Source organism: Phlebotomus papatasi, chromosome 2, assembly GCF_024763615.1.
Source record: "Phlebotomus papatasi isolate M1 chromosome 2, Ppap_2.1, whole genome shotgun sequence".
Lineage (NCBI taxonomy): Eukaryota > Metazoa > Arthropoda > Insecta > Diptera > Psychodidae > Phlebotomus > Phlebotomus papatasi.
In genome coordinates this window covers 49,218,416-49,244,070 of record NC_077223.1, presented here as the reverse complement: position 1 = coordinate 49,244,070, position 25,655 = coordinate 49,218,416, and the positions used below count along the sequence as shown (strand labels likewise).

At 35.2% G+C, this 25,655-nt stretch overlaps 3 protein-coding genes across 5 annotated transcripts in view; 1 reads left to right on the top strand and 2 right to left on the bottom strand.

The window, feature by feature from the left end:
- Positions 1-25,655, bottom strand: part of LOC129801501 (cytosol aminopeptidase-like) — a 39,754-nt gene that overhangs the window by 9,052 nt on the left and 5,047 nt on the right. The window lies entirely within an intron of this gene.
- Positions 4,523-10,828, bottom strand: LOC129801547 (TBC1 domain family member 13). Its single transcript, XM_055846758.1, has 6 exons — positions 10,374-10,828; positions 10,233-10,306; positions 9,740-10,155; positions 5,273-5,471; positions 4,879-5,203; positions 4,523-4,815 (listed from the first exon to the last, which is right to left on the bottom strand). Exons 1-6 carry the CDS (start codon positions 10,391-10,393, stop codon positions 4,701-4,703), a joined length of 1,149 nt encoding a protein of 382 aa, XP_055702733.1. The 5' UTR covers positions 10,394-10,828; the 3' UTR covers positions 4,523-4,700.
- LOC129801446 (titin) overlaps positions 10,811-25,655 on the top strand; it is a 19,823-nt gene continuing 4,978 nt past the window's right edge. The window contains exons 1-6 of one of the 3 annotated variants that reach the window (XM_055846508.1): positions 10,811-11,112; positions 18,718-19,391; positions 19,714-21,089; positions 23,047-24,991; positions 25,153-25,370; positions 25,424-25,639. In XM_055846508.1, coding sequence (XP_055702483.1) covers positions 11,091-11,112; positions 18,718-19,391; positions 19,714-21,089; positions 23,047-24,991; positions 25,153-25,370; positions 25,424-25,639 — 4,451 coding nt within the window. In that variant the 5' untranslated portion in view covers positions 10,811-11,090. Of the gene's footprint in view, positions 11,113-14,972; positions 15,299-18,717; positions 19,392-19,713; positions 21,090-21,187; positions 22,913-23,046; positions 24,992-25,152; positions 25,371-25,423; positions 25,640-25,655 lie in introns of those variants that run through there. The other 2 variants (XM_055846507.1, XM_055846509.1) reach the window with 2 other exon arrangements.

Below are 25,655 nucleotides of genomic sequence, written 5' to 3'. Positions count from 1 at the left end.
TTTGATACTTGGGTGCCTATATCTCCGAATCTGCTGAACCGATTTATTTCTCACTAAGGAATAATTTGTTCTCCTTTAGATGCCCGATAAATCCTCCGAACAGATGAAGTTCGTACAACCGACACCAGCGGCGCTGTAGTCCCATAAATGTCAGAAAACATGGAAAAATCGAAATTTGTAGCAACTTTGATCAAGAATATCTCGAAAACTAAGACTGTCCTTAACAATCTGATTTATGGGTTTGATAGAGAATTTTATTAGCTACATTTTTATTCATATACAACTTTTTGCTCAGATTATTTTTTAACCTCGATATTGAGGTTCAAACGAAAAATGAGCATTCAGTCAACTTAATAAATCCTTCACAATTTCGAGTGTTATTGCTTTCTTTCCTCACAATTAGGCAGTACAAGCTTTTATTATATTATTTAATACTTAAATATCGATATTATGGTGATTTTTATATGACATTTTAAATTTTTAAATATTATTTTATTACTTGGAAACTTCTATAAAACTTTAACATATGTGATATACATAAAGTAACAATTATAAGTTCAAAAACTAGTTTTAGATTTATTTCCACGAAAATCACGTAATTATGAGGTTAAAATTGTAGGATTGTAGATAAATGTAGGAATTTTTTTTAAAGAATTATAAAAAGAAATGAATTTAGAAAAAGGATTTTTTGCAAAGTTTCCATATGTAACTGGTATGTAAAAGGTAAAATAGATACTTATTGATTCTAAAACGTCAATTTAACAAGAAATATTCTTTGAAATATTTAAAATTTTGCAATATGCAGTTAATATGCCTTTTTTGTAATAGTCTTTTGAGATTGAAATAATACTGAAATCTTACTGAAGATATTGTTTGAGTTATTACCTTGTATTATATCTAAACACATTTTATAATGCAATAAGTATTAATAAAGTCCTACAACTGTAAGAAAAGTGAAAATAATACTCTGGGTTATCTAAACTTGAAAAGAAAAGTCAAAATTTGCGAAATAGTTAAGTTTTTCTTTAGTTGGCTGAGTGCTCGTTTTTCGTTTGAACCTCAATATCGAGGTTAAAAAATAATCTGAGAGAAAAGTTGTACATGAACGAAAATGTAGCTGATTAAATTCTCTATCAAACCCACAAAACAGATTGTTAGGGACAGTCCTAGTTTTCGAGATATTTTTGATCAAAGTTGCTAAAAAGTTCGATTTTCCCATGTTTTCTGACATTTATGAGACTACAGCGCCCCTGGTGTCAGTTGTACGAACTTCATTTGTTCAGAGGATTTATCGGGCATGTAAAGGACAACAAATTGTTCCAAAGTAAGAAATAAATCGGTTCAGCAGATTCGGAGATATAGGCACCCAAGTATCAAAAAACGGAAAAAACCGTTTTTCGTAAATACCAGGCGCAAAATCCAAATGAAATCAAAATGATAAGTATTTTCGTAAATCATTTGACCCTAGCAATAGAAAAAATAGCATAAGAACCCAGGAACAAAAAAAAAGTTTGAAATTGTTGCACAGTGTAATCATAATCGAACTTCAAAAATGTCAATAAACGTTTTTCAAATTGAACTGCTGCCCGAATTAAAAAGTAGCCTGATGTTAAAAGAGCCGAATTAGCGACAGTGTACAGTACATTAAAATTAAAGAAAAGTCTACGAACAAGAGGGCGATAAAATCACCCATGGAGGACAAGGTCACCTGCATCTACAGTACCTAATAAATTGATTGATAAATGAAAAGCTATCCCGAAATAAGAAATTGTTTAGGAAAAGTAGGTTTTAGAATATTTTAGCATGAGTAAAAAGCTACACAAACAAATCGATCGCTCAGAATATGAAACGAATAACACGCAATAGGCAAATTTTACAGGAGAGCGATTTGAAACTAAGATTTAACATACATAGTATAGGATTTTTGAGATTTAAAATCTCTGTAACTTTGAAAATAATTATCTTTCAAGTATAATATTCACAGGGAAGGTAGAGAGAAGTAGAAGTATCCAAAAAGCGAATAAAACGATTTTTGTAAAAAATCGAGTTGTTCGACTTATATTCTGAGTCGTCAAAATAAAAATTAAATCCAAGAAAATTATGCTAGGGGAGACTGGGGCAAAAAGTCACAAAACTCATATTTTATTTTTTTACAAGCTACTCGAGCGCTTCAAAAATTTCTAATTAGCGCAGTTTTATAGGAAGTTTACCGCTCTACAACTTTGTGAAAGTAATTTTCCTCTATTTTGTAAGGAAATACGTTTATCAAACCAATTTCTAAAAGGTAATTTAGTGACCATTCTCAAAATGCTGGGGCAAATAGTAGGGTGGAATAACCGGCTATCGCCATGTTTAGGAAAAAATTAAATTCATTTAATCATAACTTTGGAATCCTTGTTACAAGATAAGTCAAATTTGACACAAAGTTACTTAGATGTATTGGCTCTAGATACGTGAAAACAATAATCCTAGAACATAACGCTGGACTACTTAAAAAACTGATTTTTATTAATAATGCAAAAATAACCATTTCGTCGCCACTTTTTACCACTTTTCGCCAGTTTTGTAAAATTTGTAACCACTTCTCGCCACCCACTTGAAAAGAACCACACTCGGTTATTTTAGGCAATGCTATGAAAAGAATACATTCACCATTTCTCTTTCCTTGTGATCACTTTATTATTACTCTCTTTAAATGATTTTTCTTCACTTTTATTTGAGAAATCAAATTATGGGGCTTTTGCAGAAAGTAAACAATGCAGATTTGACAACTGAGAATGTACGAAGTAAAGTTAGCGCCGCCTATTGAAAAGATATGGCGACAGGTGGTAAAATCAATTCCAGAATATTACCAACTCTCGCCATGCCTCATTTTTATACAAAAATAATATAAAATGAAATATTAAGTGACTAAATACAAATTTTATGTATGCCACAAGTGCAATTAAATATTCAATAGACAAATTATTTACCCAAATACGTATTTTTGGCCTGATGAAAATTTGACGACACTTAGTACATTTGGTAAGAGATGTTGGATTCGATGCACTTGCTTAAAATATTGCTCTAAAAAGTGATCAAAATCGTGAATCCAAAACGAATAATTATTATTTTTAGATTCTATGCGTAGAAGCAGAAACAATACAAAAAAAATGCGACTCATTTACTTCATAAATTGCGAAAAATAGCGATTTCAATGTAAGTGGCGAGAAGTGGGGCACTGGCGAGAACTGGTGATTCCACCCTACCAGACATTGGGTATTATCATATTTTGATTCGCGGCGAGACATGGTAATGACGTTTCTTTTCGCCGTGAGACTTCAGAAATTGCTTCGCTTTTTTGTTACTTTTTACCCCAAGTGGCCATTTTTAATAAAAGGATTTCTGGAGAAAAGAACCTTTGTGAAATTGTAAAATAGATAGCGGATTCGTATTCAAAAAATCCAAATTATTTAGAAAATATTCGCCATTGCATCAATTTTGGAAAATAAGTAGGTAATAATTGTTATATTCTGCAAGGAAAATATTTTAAAAATAGGACTAAAAATTTCAATATTTTTTATTTTCTAAATTCCCTGTTCGAATTCTAAGAAACTTATGACATTGAAGACAGTCTATGGAGGCTATCAATAGAAAAAAAATTGGGCTGGTATCTTTTTTACCTTGGAAGATATTGAATTTTTCGATTTGTGACTTTTTGCCCCAGTTTCCCCTACCGATTAAGTCCGAAGCAGTCGGGTTAAAAAAATCCAATTTTAAGCAAATTGGTTGAAAAAAAAAGCCATCCAAAGTGGTTAATCTGTGATCTTAGAAAATTCGATATCGAAATGGTTTTCGAACATAGTGTCCAAGGACGAAATATTCGCCTTGAATATCTCAAAAAAATTTTCGAAAATGAAAAAAAATCGTAGGAGCCGTTTTCGAAATAAACCAAAAAACATGATTTTGGAGGGGAAGGACGGGAGTGGGGGGTCCTAGATAATTTTTACTTATGTGGGGGTCGTCGATATCTCTTGCCATATGGCCCCTGACTGTGTCACAAGCTTTCGAAGAAATAAAAAAAACATATATTTTTGAAAAAGATACATCAATAACGGGTACTATACCGATTTATGACCGATTAAGTCCGATGCCGTCAGGTTGAAATTTTCAAGACGTTTCAAAAAAATCCAAATTTAAGCAAATCGGTTGAAAAATGGGCCCTCCAAGGTGCTTAAACTTTAATGTTCGAAAATTCGATATTGAAATGGTTTTCGAACATAGGTGTCCCAGGACGAAATATTCGTCTTGACTATCTCTAAATCAGAAACATATCCAAAAATGAAATAAAATCGTAAGAGCTGTTTTCGGAATAATCGATTTCGAAAACACGATCAACATTTCAAAATAATGTTGACTTATGGGGGGTCGTCGAAGACCGGAAGTTGATATATTTTACCGTTTGACCTCTAGCCGCGGCACAAGTTGAAAAAAGTGTATTATATAATTGCTCTCTCTTAAAGCAGTAAAAAAAAGTAAAATGTCATGATTTGAGAAGTTTTATATTTCTAATTCACACCTTTCAAGGCGGGTTGTAAAGGTTTTTATACAAAAATGCATTTTTAGTGTAAAAAAAATATTAATTCGCTTTGTTTTTCAAAGAGATTTCTTAGAAGAGATCCCATAAACTTCCTGTGTGTTCGATTTGAAGCTTCATGAAGCTATTTGAGTGTTGTTGCCTTCAATAGAACTATATTAATATCCATTGGTGGAAAATTTTGGAGAAGTTTCACATTGCTGGCAAAGTCTTGTTCCAATATTTGTTCTCTGAGTAACCTAAGAGAAAAAAATAAAATTTTTAATAAAAGGTGTTATTAATAAAATAAAAAAAATACTCACATAATCATAGCACAGCAGATATGAACGAGAAATTCGAACCGATTCTCATCAGACAGAACAGAATCCCAAATCCTGACGACATCCGGAAGGGGAAACTCTTGGGATAGAAGCAAAGTGAGCCATCGGAAACCATAGTATTGGGGATAGAGTTCCTGATCTTTCAATCTCTGCCACACTTCAATATCCTTCACCTCAAGCAATTTTGTCATTTTGTTCATCATGGCCTTAATTCCTCCTTCAGATTCATCTAGAGTCTTAATGAAAAAATCCCGTATCTCACCCATGAGGGCCGTAAAGCAGAAGAAACAGTCTGCTTCGGCAAATTCTTCAAAAAAATATGATAAAATGAATATTAATATTTTTAATTTCAGGATTTTTTTTCGGCTTTTTCTACCTCTGAACACAATATTGGGATCAGAAGCCAAGACATAGTAAATTGGTCCGATAATCTCGTTCATACCCTGCACATACCCTATTCCTGGATTGAGTTTTGCAAAGATAAACAGAATTCTCTGGACCACTTCCCAATGGGCCTCCAAGCCTTCTTCCATTGCTTCATAATTCTCCTGAGCACGTTTTGTTATCAGGTTTATCTAGAAATTGAGTTTTAAAAAGATACATTTCTATTCTTGAAATTTTTGTTATAATTAAAAGAGATTTTTTATATTATATTAACGAATTATGATTATAGAAAATTACAATATAATTCACAAAAAAAATTCAATCTAAATCATTTTAGTGAGAATCTTTGTTATCTCAGCTTCTATGATCCGAGTTTAACTCTTTCGTCTCCTTTGGGACTCTGGGTACCCATGGAAAAAAGATTTTTTTTGGACTATTTAGAATCGATAAAAATCCGATTCTTGTAGATGATTACAAACTATAAGGATGTCCAAATCTAGAATACTTTTTGCAGGATCCTAATTAACTCCTGAGCTAAGTTATTCTTGGTCAAAAATCGTGAATTTTCGATTTTCTGCTTCCTTGCAGATATTGTGACTTTTTTGATATTTCTAGACCAGAATAAGGAAAAACCTCTCGGGGCTAATAAGTATGATAACTAACAATTACAGATTACATAAATTCGAAAAACAATTTTTTCTTAAATTTTCATAAAACTTGTTCAAACTTTTTGGGTACGCTCGTCCCCAAAAATCTAAATCTAATCCCCGTGTTCCTGAAGGTTTATGGGCAGAGGCGGTACATTTTATTACGTTTTATCACAGTGAAAAATGTCTTTTTTTCTCGACATTCAGTTGATTGCACCGGGCCTGGACTCGAACTCACAGCTATGAGAGTCGAGTCAGAGATCTCACCGCCCAAGAGCCAACGATCTTGCCTATTGCGCCACTGAGATTCCCTTCTGAGAAATGATGTTACTCTATTTGTCCGTCTGTGTGTCTGGCCGTTAACAAGCCTAGAGCCAAAACGGTTAGACAGACTTGGGACCTTTTGGAGAACCCCCTATAAGTTTACCCAGGAACCATTAACATGCCCCTCAATTTGTCCCAATTGTTTCCCTTACCCTCAAAAACCATGTTTTTTTTTAGCATTACTAGAAAATGCCATATGCGATTTTTTCTCATTTTTGGATATTTTTTAGCTGAGATTCTTTACAATCTCAACTTTTGTGGTCACAGGTGAAATCCGACCTCGTCAGATCGGGCCCAAATTTTGGTTGTACACGTTTTGACACTCATAGAACACGAAAATCATGTGCGCCAAAAATCGATTTTCGTGGACGTCCCGTCCCGTCCCGTCCGTTACATTTCGACTTCTGGAGAGAGAACGGAAAGAGATATCGACAAGCGGTTTTCGGCAAAGGTTAAAAGTCATTGGGCCGCTAGAAGTTGATGATGTCAAATCCACCTCCCACCCCCCTTCCGCCATTTTGGAACACCGCCAAATTTTGTTTTTTTGATAACTCAGCCCCTATGGCATCGATCGATCTCAAATTTAAGTATGTTATAACTGGGCCTAAGAGCTTTCGATCGATACCAAACTTCACCCCGCCGACCCCCCTGACCTGAGCTAGAGGGGGTCAAAAATTGAATTTTTGAATGGTCATATCTCCGCTTCTAATTATCGGAATGCAAAAAAAAATTGGTGCTTTGGAAAGCTCTCGTGGAGCACTACAACCCCTGTGACACCCCAATTTTATCCGATTTAATCGAAGGTCCGATTAATCGAAAAATCGATTAATCGACTTCGAATATTTCGAAAACTAGACAATTCTTTTTCTTTAAATTGTAATATGTTGTAGCTGGGGTCGAGGCCTTTCCAACGGTGGGTCGCACTCCTCCCTTGATGTTCCCTGACCCGAGCTATAATCAAAAATGTCTTGACCGGACTGCATTTTCTGTATTTATAATAATGGGATTTCGATGAAATTTTAGCCTATTGTATCTGAGAGCACGATCTTTCTAATAATGGATCCCATCCGTCTCTACCCCAACCCACTGTACCCCGACCCTTACTATACCCATATGGACCGGACTCTATCACTTATGTTTATTAACCGATTTCAATGAACTTTTTTTTTTCTTTTGTTGGTCTTCCCCACTCAGACTATTTAAATTGAAAATGACCAGTGATAAGCCCAGATAAGCTTATGGTAGCTGAGATTTTTTACAGGTGACCTCGAAATGCGTGCAACTCGGAATGCTTGAAAATTCGATTGTGAGTTGAAATTTTGGGGGTAAGAAATCGCGTCGAGCCAATTTCATCCATTTCGACTGCCGAGAACAGTTTACTCGACGCGATTCTTTACCCCCAAATTTCAACTCACAATCGAATTTTCACGCATTCCGAGTTGCAAGCACCCCGAGTTGCACGCATTTCGAGGTCACCTGTAAAGAATCTCAGCTACCATAAGCTTATCTGAGCTTATCACTGGTTTTTATATATTATCCAGGTGGATATTTCGTCCTTATACGAAAATACCATGGAATCATTCCGATTAACAGATTTTCAAAGTCATAAATTAAAAAGGATCTAGGGGAAAGTGGTCTGACTTTGAATGCGGCAGCCTTTGAATATTGTAATTTTTTCACTTTTCTTTAAAGCATAAATTCTTTTCTATTAACTATTAGATAGCTGTTCATAATCCTCACAAGTCATCAAAAAATGCAGACCCTAGCTCTTATTTTCTAGGTGCTAGGGCAAAAAAACGAATCTGACCTCTAAACTGTAATTTTGATGTTCCACAATTCATGTGTTTTTTCATAATCAAAAAAATTTTTCAAACAAATCTTCTATTGTGAGTCATAGAAGGTTATTCTTTGATGGTATTTCTCCAAATACATTTTGATTCAGATGAGACAAATTTTGTGAGTGATAAAAGTTTGCAAATATTGCTCTGCGGCAGCCTTTGAATCTTAATGTTGTGTGCCTTTGAATCCTCTTTTTCCATACATTGAAACATCTGACAGCTTCCTGTCCGGGAGCAGAATAGAACTCCTACTTTGGTCTGACGAATGTCATACAAATACTTATAAAATGCTATCTTGCTCCGGCCGAGATGTTTCAAACTCACAATTGTCAACTTCAATGGCGTTTTATTACAAATTTTCAAGTGAAAAACAGTGCTTCAGAAAAATGTAAAAAATGTTGTTGTATAATGACTTTTGACTACAGTGGTGGTTTTATTGAGTGCATTAGGGTTCATGCTAATCAATTATGGGCCGTTTAATGTTACAGACCTAATATTCTCAGTGAAAAATTAAGATTCAAAGGCTGCCTAACCACATTCAAAGGCAGACCATGCAGGCTGCCTTTGAATATATCGACATAACATTTTTAAGTTCCTCACCAGGAAAAACTGAGGACTTGCGAGTCCTGAATGGGGTAAGCATAGAAGCTTAATGAACAAGAGAATATTTTGGTGTAGTGAAAAGTAAAACTCATGTTGTAGTTTACTCTGAAAAAAATCTCAAATTTTGAACATCATTTTTCGTTCAAAGGCAGACCACTTTCCACAGAGTGTATTTCTCATCCGAATGGTATCATGTTTTGGCTCGTTGGAAAGGTCTTGAAATTTCCGATAAAACTGAACCAATTCCAATCGGTTATAACTAATTGTGTGTTTTGGACAATGTTTTGAATAATTTATAAATCATTTCAAATCGGTTGTGAACTGATTAGTAATTTTCGTACGAAAAACTAATCTTTTCCTATTAAAACTACTTTGGGGGATCTTTTGCGATATTTATGAATCGGTTAAAATTGGTTGAGAACCGGTCAATAGTAAATGATGTGAAAGTACTTTTGAGGTGTAGCATCTACGAGTTCGAGCAATTACTAAAGCCTGGGACATTTTATCAAATAATAATAATGCTGGCACCACATTCCATGAAGGAACAAGGTCTTCCCGCAAGGGGATTTCTAGACATGCATTATTATTTTTCTTGTACGGGATGAGGTTGTCAGTCCCATTCCCGTGGAATCAAGTGCAGTGAAGCTCACTGGATACAAGACACCCTAGAATTCTCAAACATGTCCTCTTCAGATTGAGCAGAGAGTTACTCCACATCATTGAAGGTCTATCAATCAATAACTTTGCTTGCCTGTATCCTTGGCAGTTCAACCAAAAGTTTTGTTTTGTCCTTCATTCAATCCATAAATGAATTTTCACGCACTACGAGTTGCAAGCACCCTAAGGTGCAAGCACTTCGAGGTTACTTGTAAAGAATCTCAGCTACCATAAGCTTATCTGGGATTATCACTGGTTTTCAAAAATATTGAAAATGTATTAATACTTACTTGCTGATTTTTTTTCATGTAATGCATGAAAGTAATTATTTAAAAATATTAAACAGAAAAAACAAGAAAAATGCATATAAAGTTTAAAGAACAATCTCACCTTTGTCATACCAAATTTTCCTTCAACATTCGCTGAAGAGAGTTTGGATGGGGCTACACGTGAGTGAAGTCTTCTCTCCCCATTGCTGTTCACAACAACTTGACAGGGAAACTCTGTGGCTTGCTGGAAGAATGATATGTCCGGGCAGAGTCTCCTAACATCCTTGTCAATTTGCAGGAGTACTTCATTGTCTTTAAAATATGTACTCCAAGCACTCTCTGGGCCATCACTCAGTGGATGGTCAGAGCATGAGGAGTCACCAGAAGTTCCTGGTGATATGACCATCTCATCAATAAATTGTTGATAAAGCTGTCGCTTCTTTTGCAGTGTCTGGGTCCATGTATTCTTCTCAGATCCCAAATATCCAAGAAGAAGACGCCAGCAAATTGCTCTAAAACCTCCACCATCCGGAATGCCTGAAAATAAGAAGATAAATAAATATAAAAATTGAAAAGTGGTTTGAGAGTAGTTTGGAATATCGGGAATTTCTTACCATTGAAGCAAAGTCTCTTCAGACTCGTATGGTCAATCACTTCATTTGCCAATAGAGTCTCAAATTCCTTCACTCTAAAGTAAATAGAGAGAGAGACTATAGAAGGGTTCTGATTGTAATAAAATTAAGAAAACATCTCACCTCGTCTTGTAGAGGGACATTCTGGTCGACGAATTCCACCCACTTGGATGCCTTTCTTTCGGAAACAGCTGACTTCTTTACCTCATTCCTCCAAGCTTGGGATTTATAAAAGATGGCGCTGCTAGGTCCGGAAGCAAATCTCCCGCCAATTTTCAAAGAGAACCCAATATCACCGGATAATTTTGGCTTTCACTTAAATATTTCTTTTTTTTTCTAAATTCTCAGGAGATTTTAATAATTTTGTTAATTAGTATCTAATATGAGGTCTTCAGGACCATCTAAGGATTGCATAATACTTACTCCTTACCTTCTCCGCGATCAAAAAATCACAGATTCCAATTAATGTCCCCACGAAAATAGTCACCAGTCATCGTTTAATATTTAATTTTAGAACAAGAACATCGGCTTCTCCACAACACGCACTTGAACGCTGAATTACTCCGTTTCTCTTCGGCATCTCGCATAGCATCTTCAATAGTGTCGTCGCAATACAGCAAGATAAAGTGTCCTAATCACATTCATGCAAATGCAAGTGATTTAGATTTAGTGTAACTTCATCAGAGAATTGATCGTGAACTTGATTGAAAAGTTAAAGTGTCACAAATCTAAATTTTGCGAATGTGATCTAACTCAACACTTCTCTTGATATATATATTTTTTTAATATTGAATGTTGTAAGATTAAATAATATTTATTTAGATTATAATTGTGCTAAAAATGGAAAAAGACAATTTGCAAGGTAAAAGTTTGATTTTTTTCTTCTCTTCACCAAGAATATTTTTGTGCACAATTCTCGACTTTCACCGTAATATTATCATTCAACATTTGCATGTGTTGTATTGAGAGAATATTTAGCAATGAGTCTTGTCTTGATTTCTTTTGCACGGGGGAGGGCACGTCATTCTCTCTTTTTCATCTCACTCTCTCAAAAAATATAAATATAACTATCTTGTGATGAAAAATCACTTCTTGGCTGTTTTTTTCCTTCTCAAGTGTCCATATTTTCTTTTTTTTTTCAATGTCCGAAAGCTCTAATTCATCATTACAAAATCGAAAATACATATAGTATTTAAGAGAGGTACAATACCAGATGTTGCTCCGCATATTGTATTGATCTTCTCAAGGAGACGCTCATCATATTTATCAAACAAAAAAAATAAGATCAATTTTACATCATATAATATTCTCCGTAAAAAATTATTGGATAATTCAATTGTCCACAATTTGATTTATTTTATTCACCTTGTCATTGATCTTGTGTAATTTTTTACAGTAAGCGCCCCAAGAAGAATAACTGATCCGTGAAGGCTGGTGGAAGCGCCAAAATACTCTTATAGGCGCCTCTTTCAATTTTATTTATGAGCAATGACAATGTATGCAAAAATTATTAAACAATTTTGATAATTTTGTTTTAGTTAAATTAGGGAAACTGTACAAAATTTCGACATAGTTCCATGTATACACCAAAAGTTCTAAGTTTAAAATATTAATATTAAAAATATTACAAATTCAAATTTTCTGTTAATTCTTTTACAAGAGTGTTTTTTGGAACCTTCACTGAGAAAAAAAGAGGGTGCGATTAACTTTTCTTTCTCAGAACTTTAACACTTTTTAGGTGTAAAAATATATCAACATTTTTTAATGTTAATTTTACATCTTTTTAAGGGTAAAATTAACATGAAAAAGTGTTACTTTAACCCCTAATACACCTAAAAACGATAACATTTACTGAAGGGTAAAATTAACATTTCCGGAATGTTATTTTAACTTTTTCGGATTTCTCTCAGTGTTCTAAATAGTTTATCGTTTTTGTTTCCTCTAAAATCGTTCTTAATTGCATTTTAAAACTAAGTGGCAGACATTGTTTTGGATAATATTTCGGACACACTGATTTTTCACAGTTCCTTGCCCTTCAAGAACTCTTCTAAAGTTCCAGCTCGTTTTTCAGGCGTACTTTCTGTTTTTTTCTCGTATCATTTTACAACTTCTAGAAAAAGAAGAAATTAAAAATTTATGGAATTTTTCCCCTATAAAATTGACAAAATAATTTCGCTTTAGGGTGACTGTACCAAATTTTGAGGTTAGTTTCTAATTTCGGCCACTCCTTTTAGTCCTCAAGTTTCTGTGAATTTTTAATTTTTGCATACTCCAGACATTACACAATGCAAAAAAGACAAAAAATGTCGTTTCGACGAACAAGATGATGTGAAGTAGACTTTGGAAGAAACTGGAAGGGCAAGGAATTATAAGAATTAAGGTGGACCAAATACTGTGAACGAAAAATAAAATAGGGACGGACATTTAAGTGAGTGGTGTGGGTGGTCTGTAAGTCTGATCAACCTAATATTTTTTGTATCACTGAGAGAAATCCGAAAAAGTTAAAATAACATTCCAGAAATGTTAATTTTACCCTGCAGAATTGATCCAAAATCGGTGTAAATATTACTTTTTTAGGTATATTAAGGGTTAAAGTTACCCTTTTTCATGTTAATTTTGCTCTTAAAAAGATGTAAATTTAACACTAAAAATATTGATATATTTTTACACCTAAAAAGTGTTAAAGTTCTGAGGAAAAAAAGTTAATCGCACCCTCTTTTTTTTCTAAATAACTATCAAATTTTTGGGTGATTTTGGAGTGAAATTCAAACAGGTGTGATGCCGATTTTTTAAAAAGTGGCAAAAATCATATCAATGAGAATTATTTCAATAATATGGACTAGATTTCTTATTCTTTTTAACAGAAATGAGTCTCTTAGGCATATTTTTTAAGATCAATTCATAAAGAGTTTCTTGCTCAATTTATCTCTTATTTTCCAAAGAAAAAACTTTTATCAAACAAAGTTAATAGAAAATAGGTAATAGTAATTATAACAGTTTATATAATAGAAGACTTGTTTTAGGAAATAAAGAGACAAACTTAAATATTCAAAGGCAGGAGTAGAATGATAACTTTTCGACACTATAGAATCGATTGTATCGATAAATCTATATCTATTAGATGAAGTGAAAATCGACTTTTTCGTATTGTTGGGCCATTCATTGTGACATCCTTAAAAGAATGTGACTGTTGATAAAAATCTATATTAGTTACAGGAAGTGCGGCCATTGCTTAAATTTTTCAGAATCGATAGTCGATAGTATCGAAAACAAGTTATCATGCCACCCCAGGTCACTTTCCTCTATATAATCTGAATTTTAGATGTTTTTCTTATTTTTACTATTCAGTTTTTGAAATCTTATTGAATTTTATTTTAGGTGCGGTAAAATATTAGACTGAATAAATCGTGCGCTCAGATATTTTATTTAGATATTTTTTTTATATGCCGTGTAGTCTCAAAAGAGTTAAAGTTGGAATTGATTTTTACTAGAGTTCATCATAACAAGGGTAGAATATAGGATCCGTGATTACTTTGGCTTATTAAAAAAAAAATGGAAATTTTCAAAATTTTTAAAAGTTCTCTACTTTAAAAATAAAAAAATCCTTTTTTTTAAATTCCAAACTTATGGATCTCGGTCAAACTCCCGAAGGCCAAACTCACGAAAGCCAAAATCCCGAAAGCCAAAATCCCGAAAAGGCCAAAATCCCGAAAGCCAAAATCCCGAACGCCAAAATCTCGAAAGGCTAAGATCTCGAACGCCAAAATCCCGAATGGACAAAATCCCGAAAGCTAAAATACCGAACGCCAAAATCCCGAACGCCAAAATCTCGAAAGGCTAGGATCTCGAACGCCAAAATCCCGAAAGCCAAAATCCCGAACGCCAAAATCCCGAACGCCAAAATTCCGAAAGCCAAAATCCCGGATGGGCAAAATCCCGAAAGACAAAATCCCAAAAGTGTCATAGTTACTCCCACAATTGCACCCGCGCTTTCTGGAGGCAAAGGGAAATCTTCTGTGTCTTGGAAAATTATTCTAGACATTTTCCTCCATATAATTTCATCCCTTTCAGGATTTTGAACATTCGGGATTTTGACTTTCGGGATTTTGGTTTTCGGGATTTTGGCTTCCGGGATTTTGGCTTTCGGGATTTTGGCTGCCACCGGTCCTAGTATATTCCGGAATTTATACATCAACATATTTTATCGATTTCTTAAGAAATCATTCTAATTAAGTAAGTTGACTTACAATAAGGCTTTTACCTTCACTCTTGCTTAGTATTTTTTTGCAAACAAATCCTATTATTATTATTATTAAAAAAGAATATTAATAGGTTATAAAAATAACTCTGTAATGTAGTATCCGGTGCCAATAATGCAAAAGGGTAATAATCTCATATTTTATGCCTGTTTTCCGACGCAATTGAATTTGTAGACGATTCACTGAGACAACGTTAAAAATCACTGAAATAACTCTGTTTACTGTACAATATTAGCAAATTGTGGGTGAAAATGAGGGGATTTAGGTGAAAATTTCTCAATTGCGTTGGAGAATTACATGAGTATTATTGTTATCATTTTTTTGCGGCACAAACAGAGCCATGAACGAATGCTGATAATACAGTGAGTTTGATTACACTGGCAATTACCTATTCGTTTCAGCACTCAATTCACACAACTACATGGTACATTTTCATTGAGGGAAAAATCTTATATAATTTTTCTGGTCGACAAATTTGTCGTATCGTCAATTGACTCAGTTTGTCTCACGATTTTGCTTAGTATTTTGCCACGAAAAGCACTTTTTTGCTGTTTTTTAAAGGATTACTCTCTGCAAGATTTCATCGTTAAAATCATGATCATTCTGTTTAGCACATTTGTTGAAAAGATTTGTGCTACAAATCCATCAATTAGCAAAGATTTTACGTGATTTTTCTTCCTTACATTCGTGCAAATGTGATTCTGAAGACGTTTTCAATTGCTCTATCTCAAACCAATTTCCAACATTCCTCAATGATTTACATCTTCTTCAGTCTTGTTGCAAATTATGGTAAGATTATTTTCAATAGATTTTTTTTTAATATAGAGATACTAGTTATTAGGTCCATTTTCCATCAATCTATCCACCCGATATATGTTTGCAATGAATGATCTTCAAGAAGTGTATTATTGGCCTATTTCGCAAGTGATACAACAGAGATCGAAATGCTAAAAATAATCATGTCGTCCCCAGAGTAATTCCCTCTTGTTGAAAATACATGTGGATCCTCTGTATTAGTGTCTTAAAGTGAATTTTATGTGGTCCCAGGAAATATACTTTTCACTCTTCGTCTTTCATTTTCGCGAACCACATAAAATAGGAGAGGGTAGGGAAAGAACGGGGACTTTTAATTCTTGGTATACTTAAAAACTTTCTTATCAAAATTAAAAAAGAACACTTCAACATAAGATATGTATAGGGTGGCGGCATTACTTGTGGCATCCGTCTTTCCTTATCAATGAGACTATTTTGCGCACACATAAACAAAAACATGAAACATTCTAACCTCAAATCTTGGAAAATCCACTAGTGACAGATTCGGTGTTTTTTTTTACCTTTAGGGACGATTGGGTCATATATGACCCATGAAAATTATGAAGCTTTCCTGAAAATACCAATAAACTATAATTTTTACTTTGTTGAGAAATATTATGTATAGTTATTATAGTTTCTAGTCTTAAGAGGTTTTTGCTTAAAAAAAATTAGAAATACTAAAAATATTAAAATTCAAGCACCAACGTGAAAATTTGAAAATTCGTTATTTTTGAGCTCAAATATTTTTTATATAGCAAATAGCTGGAGATTTGCAAAAAATATCCTAGATTTCTACATCTTTCTACTTCGTGATTATGTACAAACATTAGAAAGAAATAACTTCAGGTAGTCAGGAAAAATTATTTTCTCTATGGGTCACGAGTGACCCAATCGTCCCTAAAGGGTTAAATGGAACCAGTAGCGTACCTAAGGAGGTGAGAGAGGGACGGTCCGCCCAGGGCGCGAGCCTCCAGGGGCGCCGATGTTCCTTTGTTTTTTAGACAACTGAACCCTGACCCTTTATTCTTTCCATGTTGAAGTGAAAAAGATTTTATCAAAATAGACTCCGAGTCCTTCTGGAGTGCCCTTGTAGTTCTTACAATGCCTTTTGTCCTTATAGTCTACCAACATTTGCGTTAACACTTTTAATTTTCTCAGAAACTTTCTGGGGCGCCTCTCTAGTTCTTAAAATACATTTTGTCCTTATAATTCTTCAAAATTTCGCGTTGAAATAAATAAAAAACTTTTAATTTCTTCACGAGACTTTCTATGGCGTTCCTCTTGCTCCTAAAATGCATTTTGTCCTTATCTATCAAAAATTTCGTATTGAAGAAAAAGCTTTTTTAATTCCCTGACTTTCTAGGGCGTAAAATTGTACTAAAGGCTTTCTTGGTGCCCATAAAGCTCTAAAAAGTCATTTTGCCATTATATTTTTGAAAGGTTTCGTGTTGAAATAATAAGGGACACTTTAAATTCCTTCAGGGGCTTTTTGGGGGCGGCTAATTTGTTGCAGAGCTTTCATGGCGCTCCTCTTGGCTCCTGAAAAGCATTTTACACTTACATTCTTTCAAGATTTCGAGTTGAAATAAAAAAAAATACTTCAAAATATTAAATTAAAATTGTGCTGAAAATATGCATAGCTCAAGCATAAAACGGTTTATATTGTGCTGAAAACGCGCACAGCTGTTAAACATAAAACGATTAAGATCAAGAGAACTGTTAAAAATTTAGATTCAATTTTGTTTGAGCTATGCAGGACTTATGCACAATTTTATCCATTTTATTCTTGAGCTGTGCTCAGCTGTACCAGTTTTGACGAGCATAATCTGTTTTAAGAAGCCTTACCGCTGTACATGTTTTCAGTACAACCTTAACCATTTCATGCTTAAGCTGTGCATGTTTTCAAAATAATCTTAATCAAAATACTATTTTTCAAAATTTTGATTTTTACTGTTGATGAGCATTGAGTACTTCCATTTTTGCGTTTAATTTTTATTAAAAATAATTAAAATTTCAGTGCATTTTCAAAATTAAACCAGTTAAACTCAAAATTAAAAGTTAAATTTTTCAAGGAATATAGTATAGTCAATGATAATGATGAACAGTAAAACCCTCCGCTCGAACAATTTTTACCGTGGTAAGGGCGCCTTCGCGTACAACCGCACCCCCTGCATAAGTGTCTAGATACGCCACTGAATGGAACTGAGCCATATCATAGTGTAATTTAGCTACTTATTCTGTTTGTGCACCAAAATTATATCACGATAAAACTATGAGAAAAATCCTTATTTCAAAGATGCCCCACTTTCAAAGGTGTCCCACTTCTCTCTAATGGCTCCAGCACACCTTTTAGATCAGGAAAATTTCATGAAATCGAAATTTACATTCTTTACATATATTTTGCATATGTCTATCCCACTCTTGTGCATTCTTCTCATTTTGAATGTCACAACAAATTAAATTTAGTTCAATCCAATTTCAAGTGCGAAAGATAGAAATAGACATATGCAAAACGTTTGAGCCAGAAAAAGATGTGAATTTTGATTTTACGATTTTTTTTTGATCGGAAAGGTGTGCAGGAGGCATGAAATATGAAATTTTGGTCAGGAAAAAATCTTTACAAAAATGGGTCAAGTTCTTAAATTTAGCACTTATAAGATGGTTGCAGATAAAATGAAAAAGTCTTTATTTTCCATTTGCCCAATTTGATTTCTGGTTCACCAAAGTTAATTATTACTGCTCATTTGCACAGTGCCTTTTAAATTTGTGATTTTTTAAATTTTAATCACTAAATTTTAAAACTCATAAGCTCTAAAATATAAACCAAACTAGTTTAAAATTCCTTTCGCAAGGAAAGAACAAAAAAAATAAATTTTCCACGCTTTCACAAAGTTGTAGATATTGTATTTGCATTTACAAACACTGAGAAAAAAAGAGTGTGCGATTAATTTTTTTTCCTCATAATCTTAACACTTTTTATGTGTAAAAATGTATCAACATTTTTTAATGTTAATTTTACACCTTTTTAAGGGTAAAATTAACATGAAAAAGGGTAACTTTAACCCCCAATACACCTAAAACGAGTAATATTTACACCGATTTTGGATCAATACAGCAGGGTAAAATTAACATTTCCGGAATGCTATTTTAATTTTTCGGATTTCTTTCAGTGAAGCAAATATTTTGTATAGTTTTGAGAATTTTTCAAAACAAGAAATATTAAAAAAAAAACTTTTCTGTAAAGTAGCGGACAAAGTTTCTCTGAAACTTATACAAACACTAATTGCCCCACTGTTCCCTACACTTATCGTCCCGTATTATTCTTTCTCACACACAATCTCATTCCACCCGAAAATCATCTGAGGAGGATCATTTAACTTTGAGAATCATTTCAGTGTCTCTGCCGGGCGCTGGAGAGACGGAGTCATTGACAGTACTCGAAAAGCAAAATCTAGGATTAGTCACACGAATCGACAAAACCGAGGAGGATCAAACAGTGGTGGAGACTTCTGCGACAGTGGAAAAAATTGAGGACACACAAATAGCAGAAAATAATGAGGAAGAATGTGAAATAATACATCAGCGAGAAAATAAATTTAGTGAAGATTTAGCACAAAAGGGTGAATTTGTGAGTGAATTGGAAATTAAAAAATTACAAGAGGAAGACAATGTTGTGGTAGAACTTCCAGAAATAGCAACAGAATCAACAGAATCAAAATCATTTGGAGGTGAAACAGACGATGAAGTGATTCAGAGAATACTGCAAGATTCTGAAGAGGAAGTAGATATAGAGGATTTATTAGACCTTTCAAGTCCTGAAGATACTGTACCCATCATTGAAAATACCCCAGACTATTTAAAGAGTGAAGAAAAACTTGAAGAACAGAAAATATCTGAAGAAAAAACTTCAGAGTTGGACAAACAGAAAGAACAAATTCAGGAACCTGAGTGCGACATTTCCGCTCAAATTGCCAGTCTATACGAGGAAGATCATCATCAAGAAGACAATCGGCCACCAGTGCCAATAAAGACATACCGTTGGGAAGACGTTAGACGTGCCAAACAACAGGTTGGTGACTTTTAATTAATCAGATCAATTAGTAAATCCTTACTGACTCATCTACCTATGTGCATTTCAGCCAATTAAGATATAATAAAAATTTTCCATTTACTTTGCGAAATACCATAAATTCAAGAGTGAGGTACATTTCTGTAAACAAAAATAGAATGATGGTTTGCGATGTGAATTCCAAGACAGATGTGTTTATGTAACTCTAGTGATTCTTTATCTTGAAAAACTTTTAGTGTCTTGTTCTCATTTCACTCAAGGACACAATATTCGTCAATTGGAACACATCGAGATAATAATACGTATTTTTTTTCATCCTTAGGGCGGATACCCATGGACACATCTGTATAAACCACCCCTTGGTCCAGATGATGAACCCGAAGTAATTTTTAGATATCGATCATCTCCCAAAAATCGCAGATCATTTGAGGAGAAACTTTTAGATTCATCTTCAACAGAGAAAATAGTGAAAACAGAAAGTGAATCAGTTCAAGATTTTTGTTACCCTGATATCCTTGAAGATGAAACTGTTCCAATAGTAACAGAATCGATAGCTAGCGAAGTTTCTGCAGTTTCTGAAACATCTAGGGAAGAACCTCTTGTTCAGAAAAGGAGTTTCAAAAAGATTTTCAGCCCAAAAAGTATACTTAAGCGATCATTTAAAACTGATCGTAAAAAAACCTCCATTCCTCAAGATCACGAAGCTGAATCATCAGAAAAGAAAGTAAAATATTGCCATCCACTTGTTGACAAACTTAAGACCATGGCTGAGAAACAATTATCCAAGACTCATGGGAAAAAAATTAAGAAGATACCTTTACAAGAATCAAATAGGATCACATTGGAGGAAGAACAAAAAATTCTCAATCTTAAAGAATCCCCAAAAACGAGACATAAAGGATTTACTTCTTATGAAGAACGTCAAGAAAGTGATGATATTGTAGAAATTGTTGAACTTGATGAATCCCCAGGAGAAGCTAGACGACGACGAGATGAAGCATCAAGTCATGTAACCCCGGATGAAATAATAGAACTTCCTGTGCCTTCGGAAGCAAAGGACCAAGTTCTTGAAGACCAAGAACCTAAGAAAAAAATGCCAAGACGCCAGAAAGAACATGTCTATGAAGATATTCAACCTACTACAGAAGATCAACCCGTAGTAATACTTACAGGAGATACAATGGACCCTACATTTCTTCATGATATAATAGCCCCTACGGAATTACGGACCTCACTGACAGTTCAAGACAAACAACTTCTTGAAGAAGTGGAGTACAAGAGGAAACCCCTTGAAGAATTTACACAAAGCTCAGAAGAGGAACAAAAATCCACAACAGGAATGTTAGCCCCTATCTGCTCAATTGACTCAGCTTCGTCAGATGACGAAAGGAAAACCACGCTTCAGGCTGTTGTTGAGGAAAGTGATGTTGAAAATACTGTTGAGAAAGTCACTGAAAGTGCCACAAAAGATGTGGAAAAAGAAATTGAAAAAATTCCTGAAATTATTACTAATGAGCCAGAAAATGAAGAATCGGGCGATCTTGAATTGAAGTCTGTTTTAAAGACTGAAGCTTCCCCATCCCTCGACAAACGTGTGACATTCTCTCCAAGCACCGAAGATGATCCTGACCTCTTGAAAGAAGATATAGAGATAGACAGTCTAAATGTTCCAGTGAACAGTCGTTGGTCCAAGATGAGGTGAGAATTTTGTGATTGGATTTTACCCTTAATTAATAACTTTTTTTCTGTAAAAAGTTCTGAGCCATATTAAAATTTATGAAATGTGTGTGTTTTTGTTTTTTTTTTATTTTGAGAGAAACACTAATAATTTTTTGATTTTTTTTAAACGATTTTAATCTGTTCACAATATTTCGTGGTTTTAATAGACCATTCTCATATTTCTATTTTTCTATTTACGAGTTTTAATTTATTTTCTGGATTTCCTCAATATTTTCTTCTTAGATGGATTTATAAAAAAAAAAATACTTTTGTCTGTCCAAATTGTGAATTTTCAAAAAAATGCATTTTGGTTTTGATACCCAGTAATTTTTACTTAAAATATGATCAATTTGGAACATAACTCAAAGTCAAAAACGTTTAAATTTCGAGAATCGAAAAATACAGATATAAGAACGGTCGATGGAAATGATGTTTTTTGAAATAGTTAAAAAAAAATTGAGTGTATTTAAAAAACTAGAAAGACAAATTGAAAACCATCCACTGTCGTTTGACCCCTAACGTGGCTAAAGAATTAGCAACATGAGATACGAATTTGCGCAATGCTCATTCCTTAGGCGAAAAATATTATAGCGACAAAGTGAAAACAAAAAAGAGAGGATTTTGTGTGACCACTGCCAAGATGTGGCGAATCGAGACTCGACCAAAATAGCCCATAGCTCAATGGCATGCAACAAATTTATCTGTGGGTAATTTCAGTGAGTGTCTAAGAGATTTCGCTGAGGAATCAGTGGCAATTAGGATTCGCAGAGATGAACGTCTCGTGAGCTATTAAATTCCTTCTTCGAAAAGAAGACGAAAAGGAAACCAGAATGCCCCTTCTCCGTGAATCTTGGTAAATGTGTGTGACCTTATGGGAATGCGAGATTGTGATTCCAAGTAGACAAAAAATAAGGGGCCTGGACCTATTCTCGAAGTCAATCTCCAAAATTAGATCAGTGCATAAAGGGAAGAAAGTATAATACCTGCGTGCGCTTGCAACTTGCTAAATTTCGCACTTAAATAGATCTCGTGCGTGTCTTCCTCGATCTCAATGTGATATTTTTAAAACAGCAATTTGTTACGTAAAGAGGATCACTTTAGTCTTTTGGTAAAAGTTGAGAATTGTTGAGAAAAAAGTGAGATCATCAGACGAAACATCATTTCCGCTGAATGTCATCAAGATTTCGATCGGCTTCCGTGGGAGCATCACCACGTGTGAAACCTGTTACAATCTCACGTGCTGACAGTGCGCAAGCTACAGTACCCGAAGTACGGTGTGCTTGTCAGTTTTTCCAGAGTGATTCTCTACTTCCGGAACGAATAAACCCAGTGGGATCGAGACCATCCTCTCGTACAGACTACTACACGGAAACGATCTCTTCGCGACCTAGTTCAAGGGGTGGTGAGCTCATTCACTCAGACCAACATTCAGATCTCCCACATGAACCCATCCAAACCGCAAATCTTGGATTTGAGCCAATGTTTAAGGAGTTTCAAGCGGAAGAACCTATCATGCCAAGTCCCCCAAGCACATTACCCATCACGAATGATCGGGATCTATTCGTGGGGATGAAATATGGCGAGGCATATACAATGTCTCGAAGCAGTTCCCAGGATCGACCATCAAGTGTTAGGAGTTCAGTTGATCGTTTCCCAAGTGCAGGAAGAATAATGAAGACAGTCAGTTTTGAAGTAGAAAAAAATCAAGCAGGTTTCAGGGATACTGATCAAGTTGTGAGCCAAGTTAAGTTTCAACTGCACAATCGAGCTGCTTTGGGATTGGACCGAAACTATGACATCCGGTGAGGTTTATAACTTCCTGAAGTCTATACATACTAGACATACTAGACTATGTTTAAGCTAACATTCTCAGTTTTAATTTGCTTAGCCTCATATTCAAGACGAACCTAAATTTATGAAAATTGTACAATTTCAGTGATCATGAGTACGAACCGATTGGACAGCCTGTTGATGAGAGTATTCGATTGGATCCCGATACTGAGGAACTCGAAGGTGCTGTAGGAGGGCAAGAAAATGTAGAAGTGGAGCCAGCTAAACGACCTGCCTCCGAAACTTCAAGCATCACTTCGCATGAACGTAAACTCCTCAGAGTGCCAACTGAAGAAGAAGGAGCTGATGATGAGATGAGTGTTCATGACATTCAGAAGGATATTGAAGAACGATATTTTACCAGCGCTACTCCTGAATCTAGGACAGACGGCGAACTTCATACGAGTGCTGTAGATTCAAGTGCTATTGAAGATCTTCCTCTCGACAGAGGGAGTCGTAAGAAAACTATGCTTAGCTCAGCTCAAGATCGTGGACGACAAATGCAACAAAAGCTTAGGAATCAAGCAGGAAAGTTAAGGTCAAAGCTTCGTAGTATGAAAAAGACTCAAAATGGAAGTCCTAAATCTAAAGAAAGGAAAAAGTTCAAAGCCCCAGAATTTACAAAACTCAAGAATCTTCATATGCCGAAAGTTAGTAAGCCAGAGATGCCCAAATTCAAAAGACCAGAATTCACAAAAATCGAATTCAAAAGGCCCGAGTTTACAAAAATCACACTCCCAGAACGTCCCACTATGGCAAAATTTAGAATTCCTGAAAAATTCAGCAGTTTGAAGCTTAGAAGAACTAGATCTATGAAAGAATCGACAGCATCTACAGGAGATTCTACTTCAGGAACTAATGAACCTCCGATTGTAATGAAAAAGAAATTTGATTTTGCAACTTATCCCAGAATTTTTGATAAGATGCGAAAGCAGAAAACTGATGTAACGAAATCAGAGAGGCCAGGAACTCCACCACCACCCACATTTGCCACAGTGTCAAAGAGTGTTGTTGTTAAACAGGACTCATTGGTACCCGAAGATGGAGATAGTGATGTAAGGCGGCAATACTCATTGGAAGATGAAGAATTTCAAAGGGAAAGTTCACTAGAAAGGCGTATGAGGCAGCATTTTTCACGTCAAAGGCAGGAGAGTGAACAAGAACAGTCTGTAGACAACGAAGAGCAGCGTCAACTGGCTGAGTTTGATAAGGAAAATCGGGAAATACATGAAATATCTTTGGCTCGACAAGAAGAATTCAAGCAAAGGCTTCCATTGGTTCATCAAGACTCGGATCTTGTTTCTGAGGAAAGTGCTGGAAAATGGACTGGATCCTTGAATTTAAATCAAAGTTCGTCATTGCAAGGCAGTGAAAAATTTGAATTCGACAACAATTCAATCCCAATTGAGGCCAAGGAACCACGAAAAGGGGTTATTGAGCAAATAGATGACGATGAATTCTTTTTAAGATCTAAGGGTATCTCTCAGGATAACATACAAATTGGGGAGTACATTAGTTCAGCTATTCGAGAGGGCTTGACAACTCCTATGAATACGTTAGCTCAAGTAGGTAGGTATTCACCCTACTATGACGAGGACGTTGATCTGAACAGCGAACCTATTGACTATGGGTACGATATTCCGAAAAAGCCAAGACGAGTCAGAGACAGAGATCGTAGTAGTTTGGAAAATGAAGAGTATTTTGGAACCTATCCTCCCACAAAACCAATTCGAAAACATCGGAGCTACGAGTCTGATGAGCGAATTGTACCACAAACTGATGCATATTACAATGAATCAGAAACTCGCTCGTTTTACGATAATGACCAAATAGAAGGTGTAGATCAGCCTGATATGTATATTGACGATGAAGATGAACCAAAATCTGATATGCAAGAACGTATGCCTTTCCCACCGACACCACCAAAAGCGCCAAAAAGACGCCGAAAGCTCCATAGACCATTACCCAGGGATGTTTCTAACTATGTGGATAACCTGGCGGGAAGATCTGTGTCGAACAATTTCATCGCCAACGGTGATACTGACGAAAATGTAGGCAAACAATTTATAGAAAACCTAAGGGAGACCGGGGCTAAGTAGCCAGAATATTCCTTCGTAAGACAAACTAGCTGCCTAATTCAATTCCTGGCTACCGTTCTGCCCTGGTTCCGCGTACTATTGAACTACTACTCAATAATTAATTTTTATTATAGGTAATTGTCTACCGAACAGAACACAAATATCCAGTCCCACTAGCGACCCCTGAACATTTTACACCCATCCCAACACCAAGATCTAGATCTCGATCCCAAGCATCGAGACTTACGGATGACGATCGTACTTCACACGGAGCAGAGTCACTTATTTCAGACACACATGTCCAGATTGTAGATTTCCTACGAACTGAATTGGACTTAACAGGAAACAACGGGTAAATAAAACGGCAAAAATAGAAGAAACCTTTACTCATTGCTCATTTTTCAGATATGCCGTAGTGAAGAAGGAACCTCCACCACGACCACCACCGCCCATTCGTCGAAAGAAAGCTTCAAAGTCTCCAGCAGAAAACCAATTTGCTACTATGCCCTTGCCCAAGAGAAGTGTGTCACCTCCAGCTCGTCCTAAAAGGAACTATAGCACCATAGCTCCGTCCAGGCCACCTAGAACGAAGTCTGTATCAAGTCTTGGAGAAGAACTCAAGTAAGTCCAAAAGACC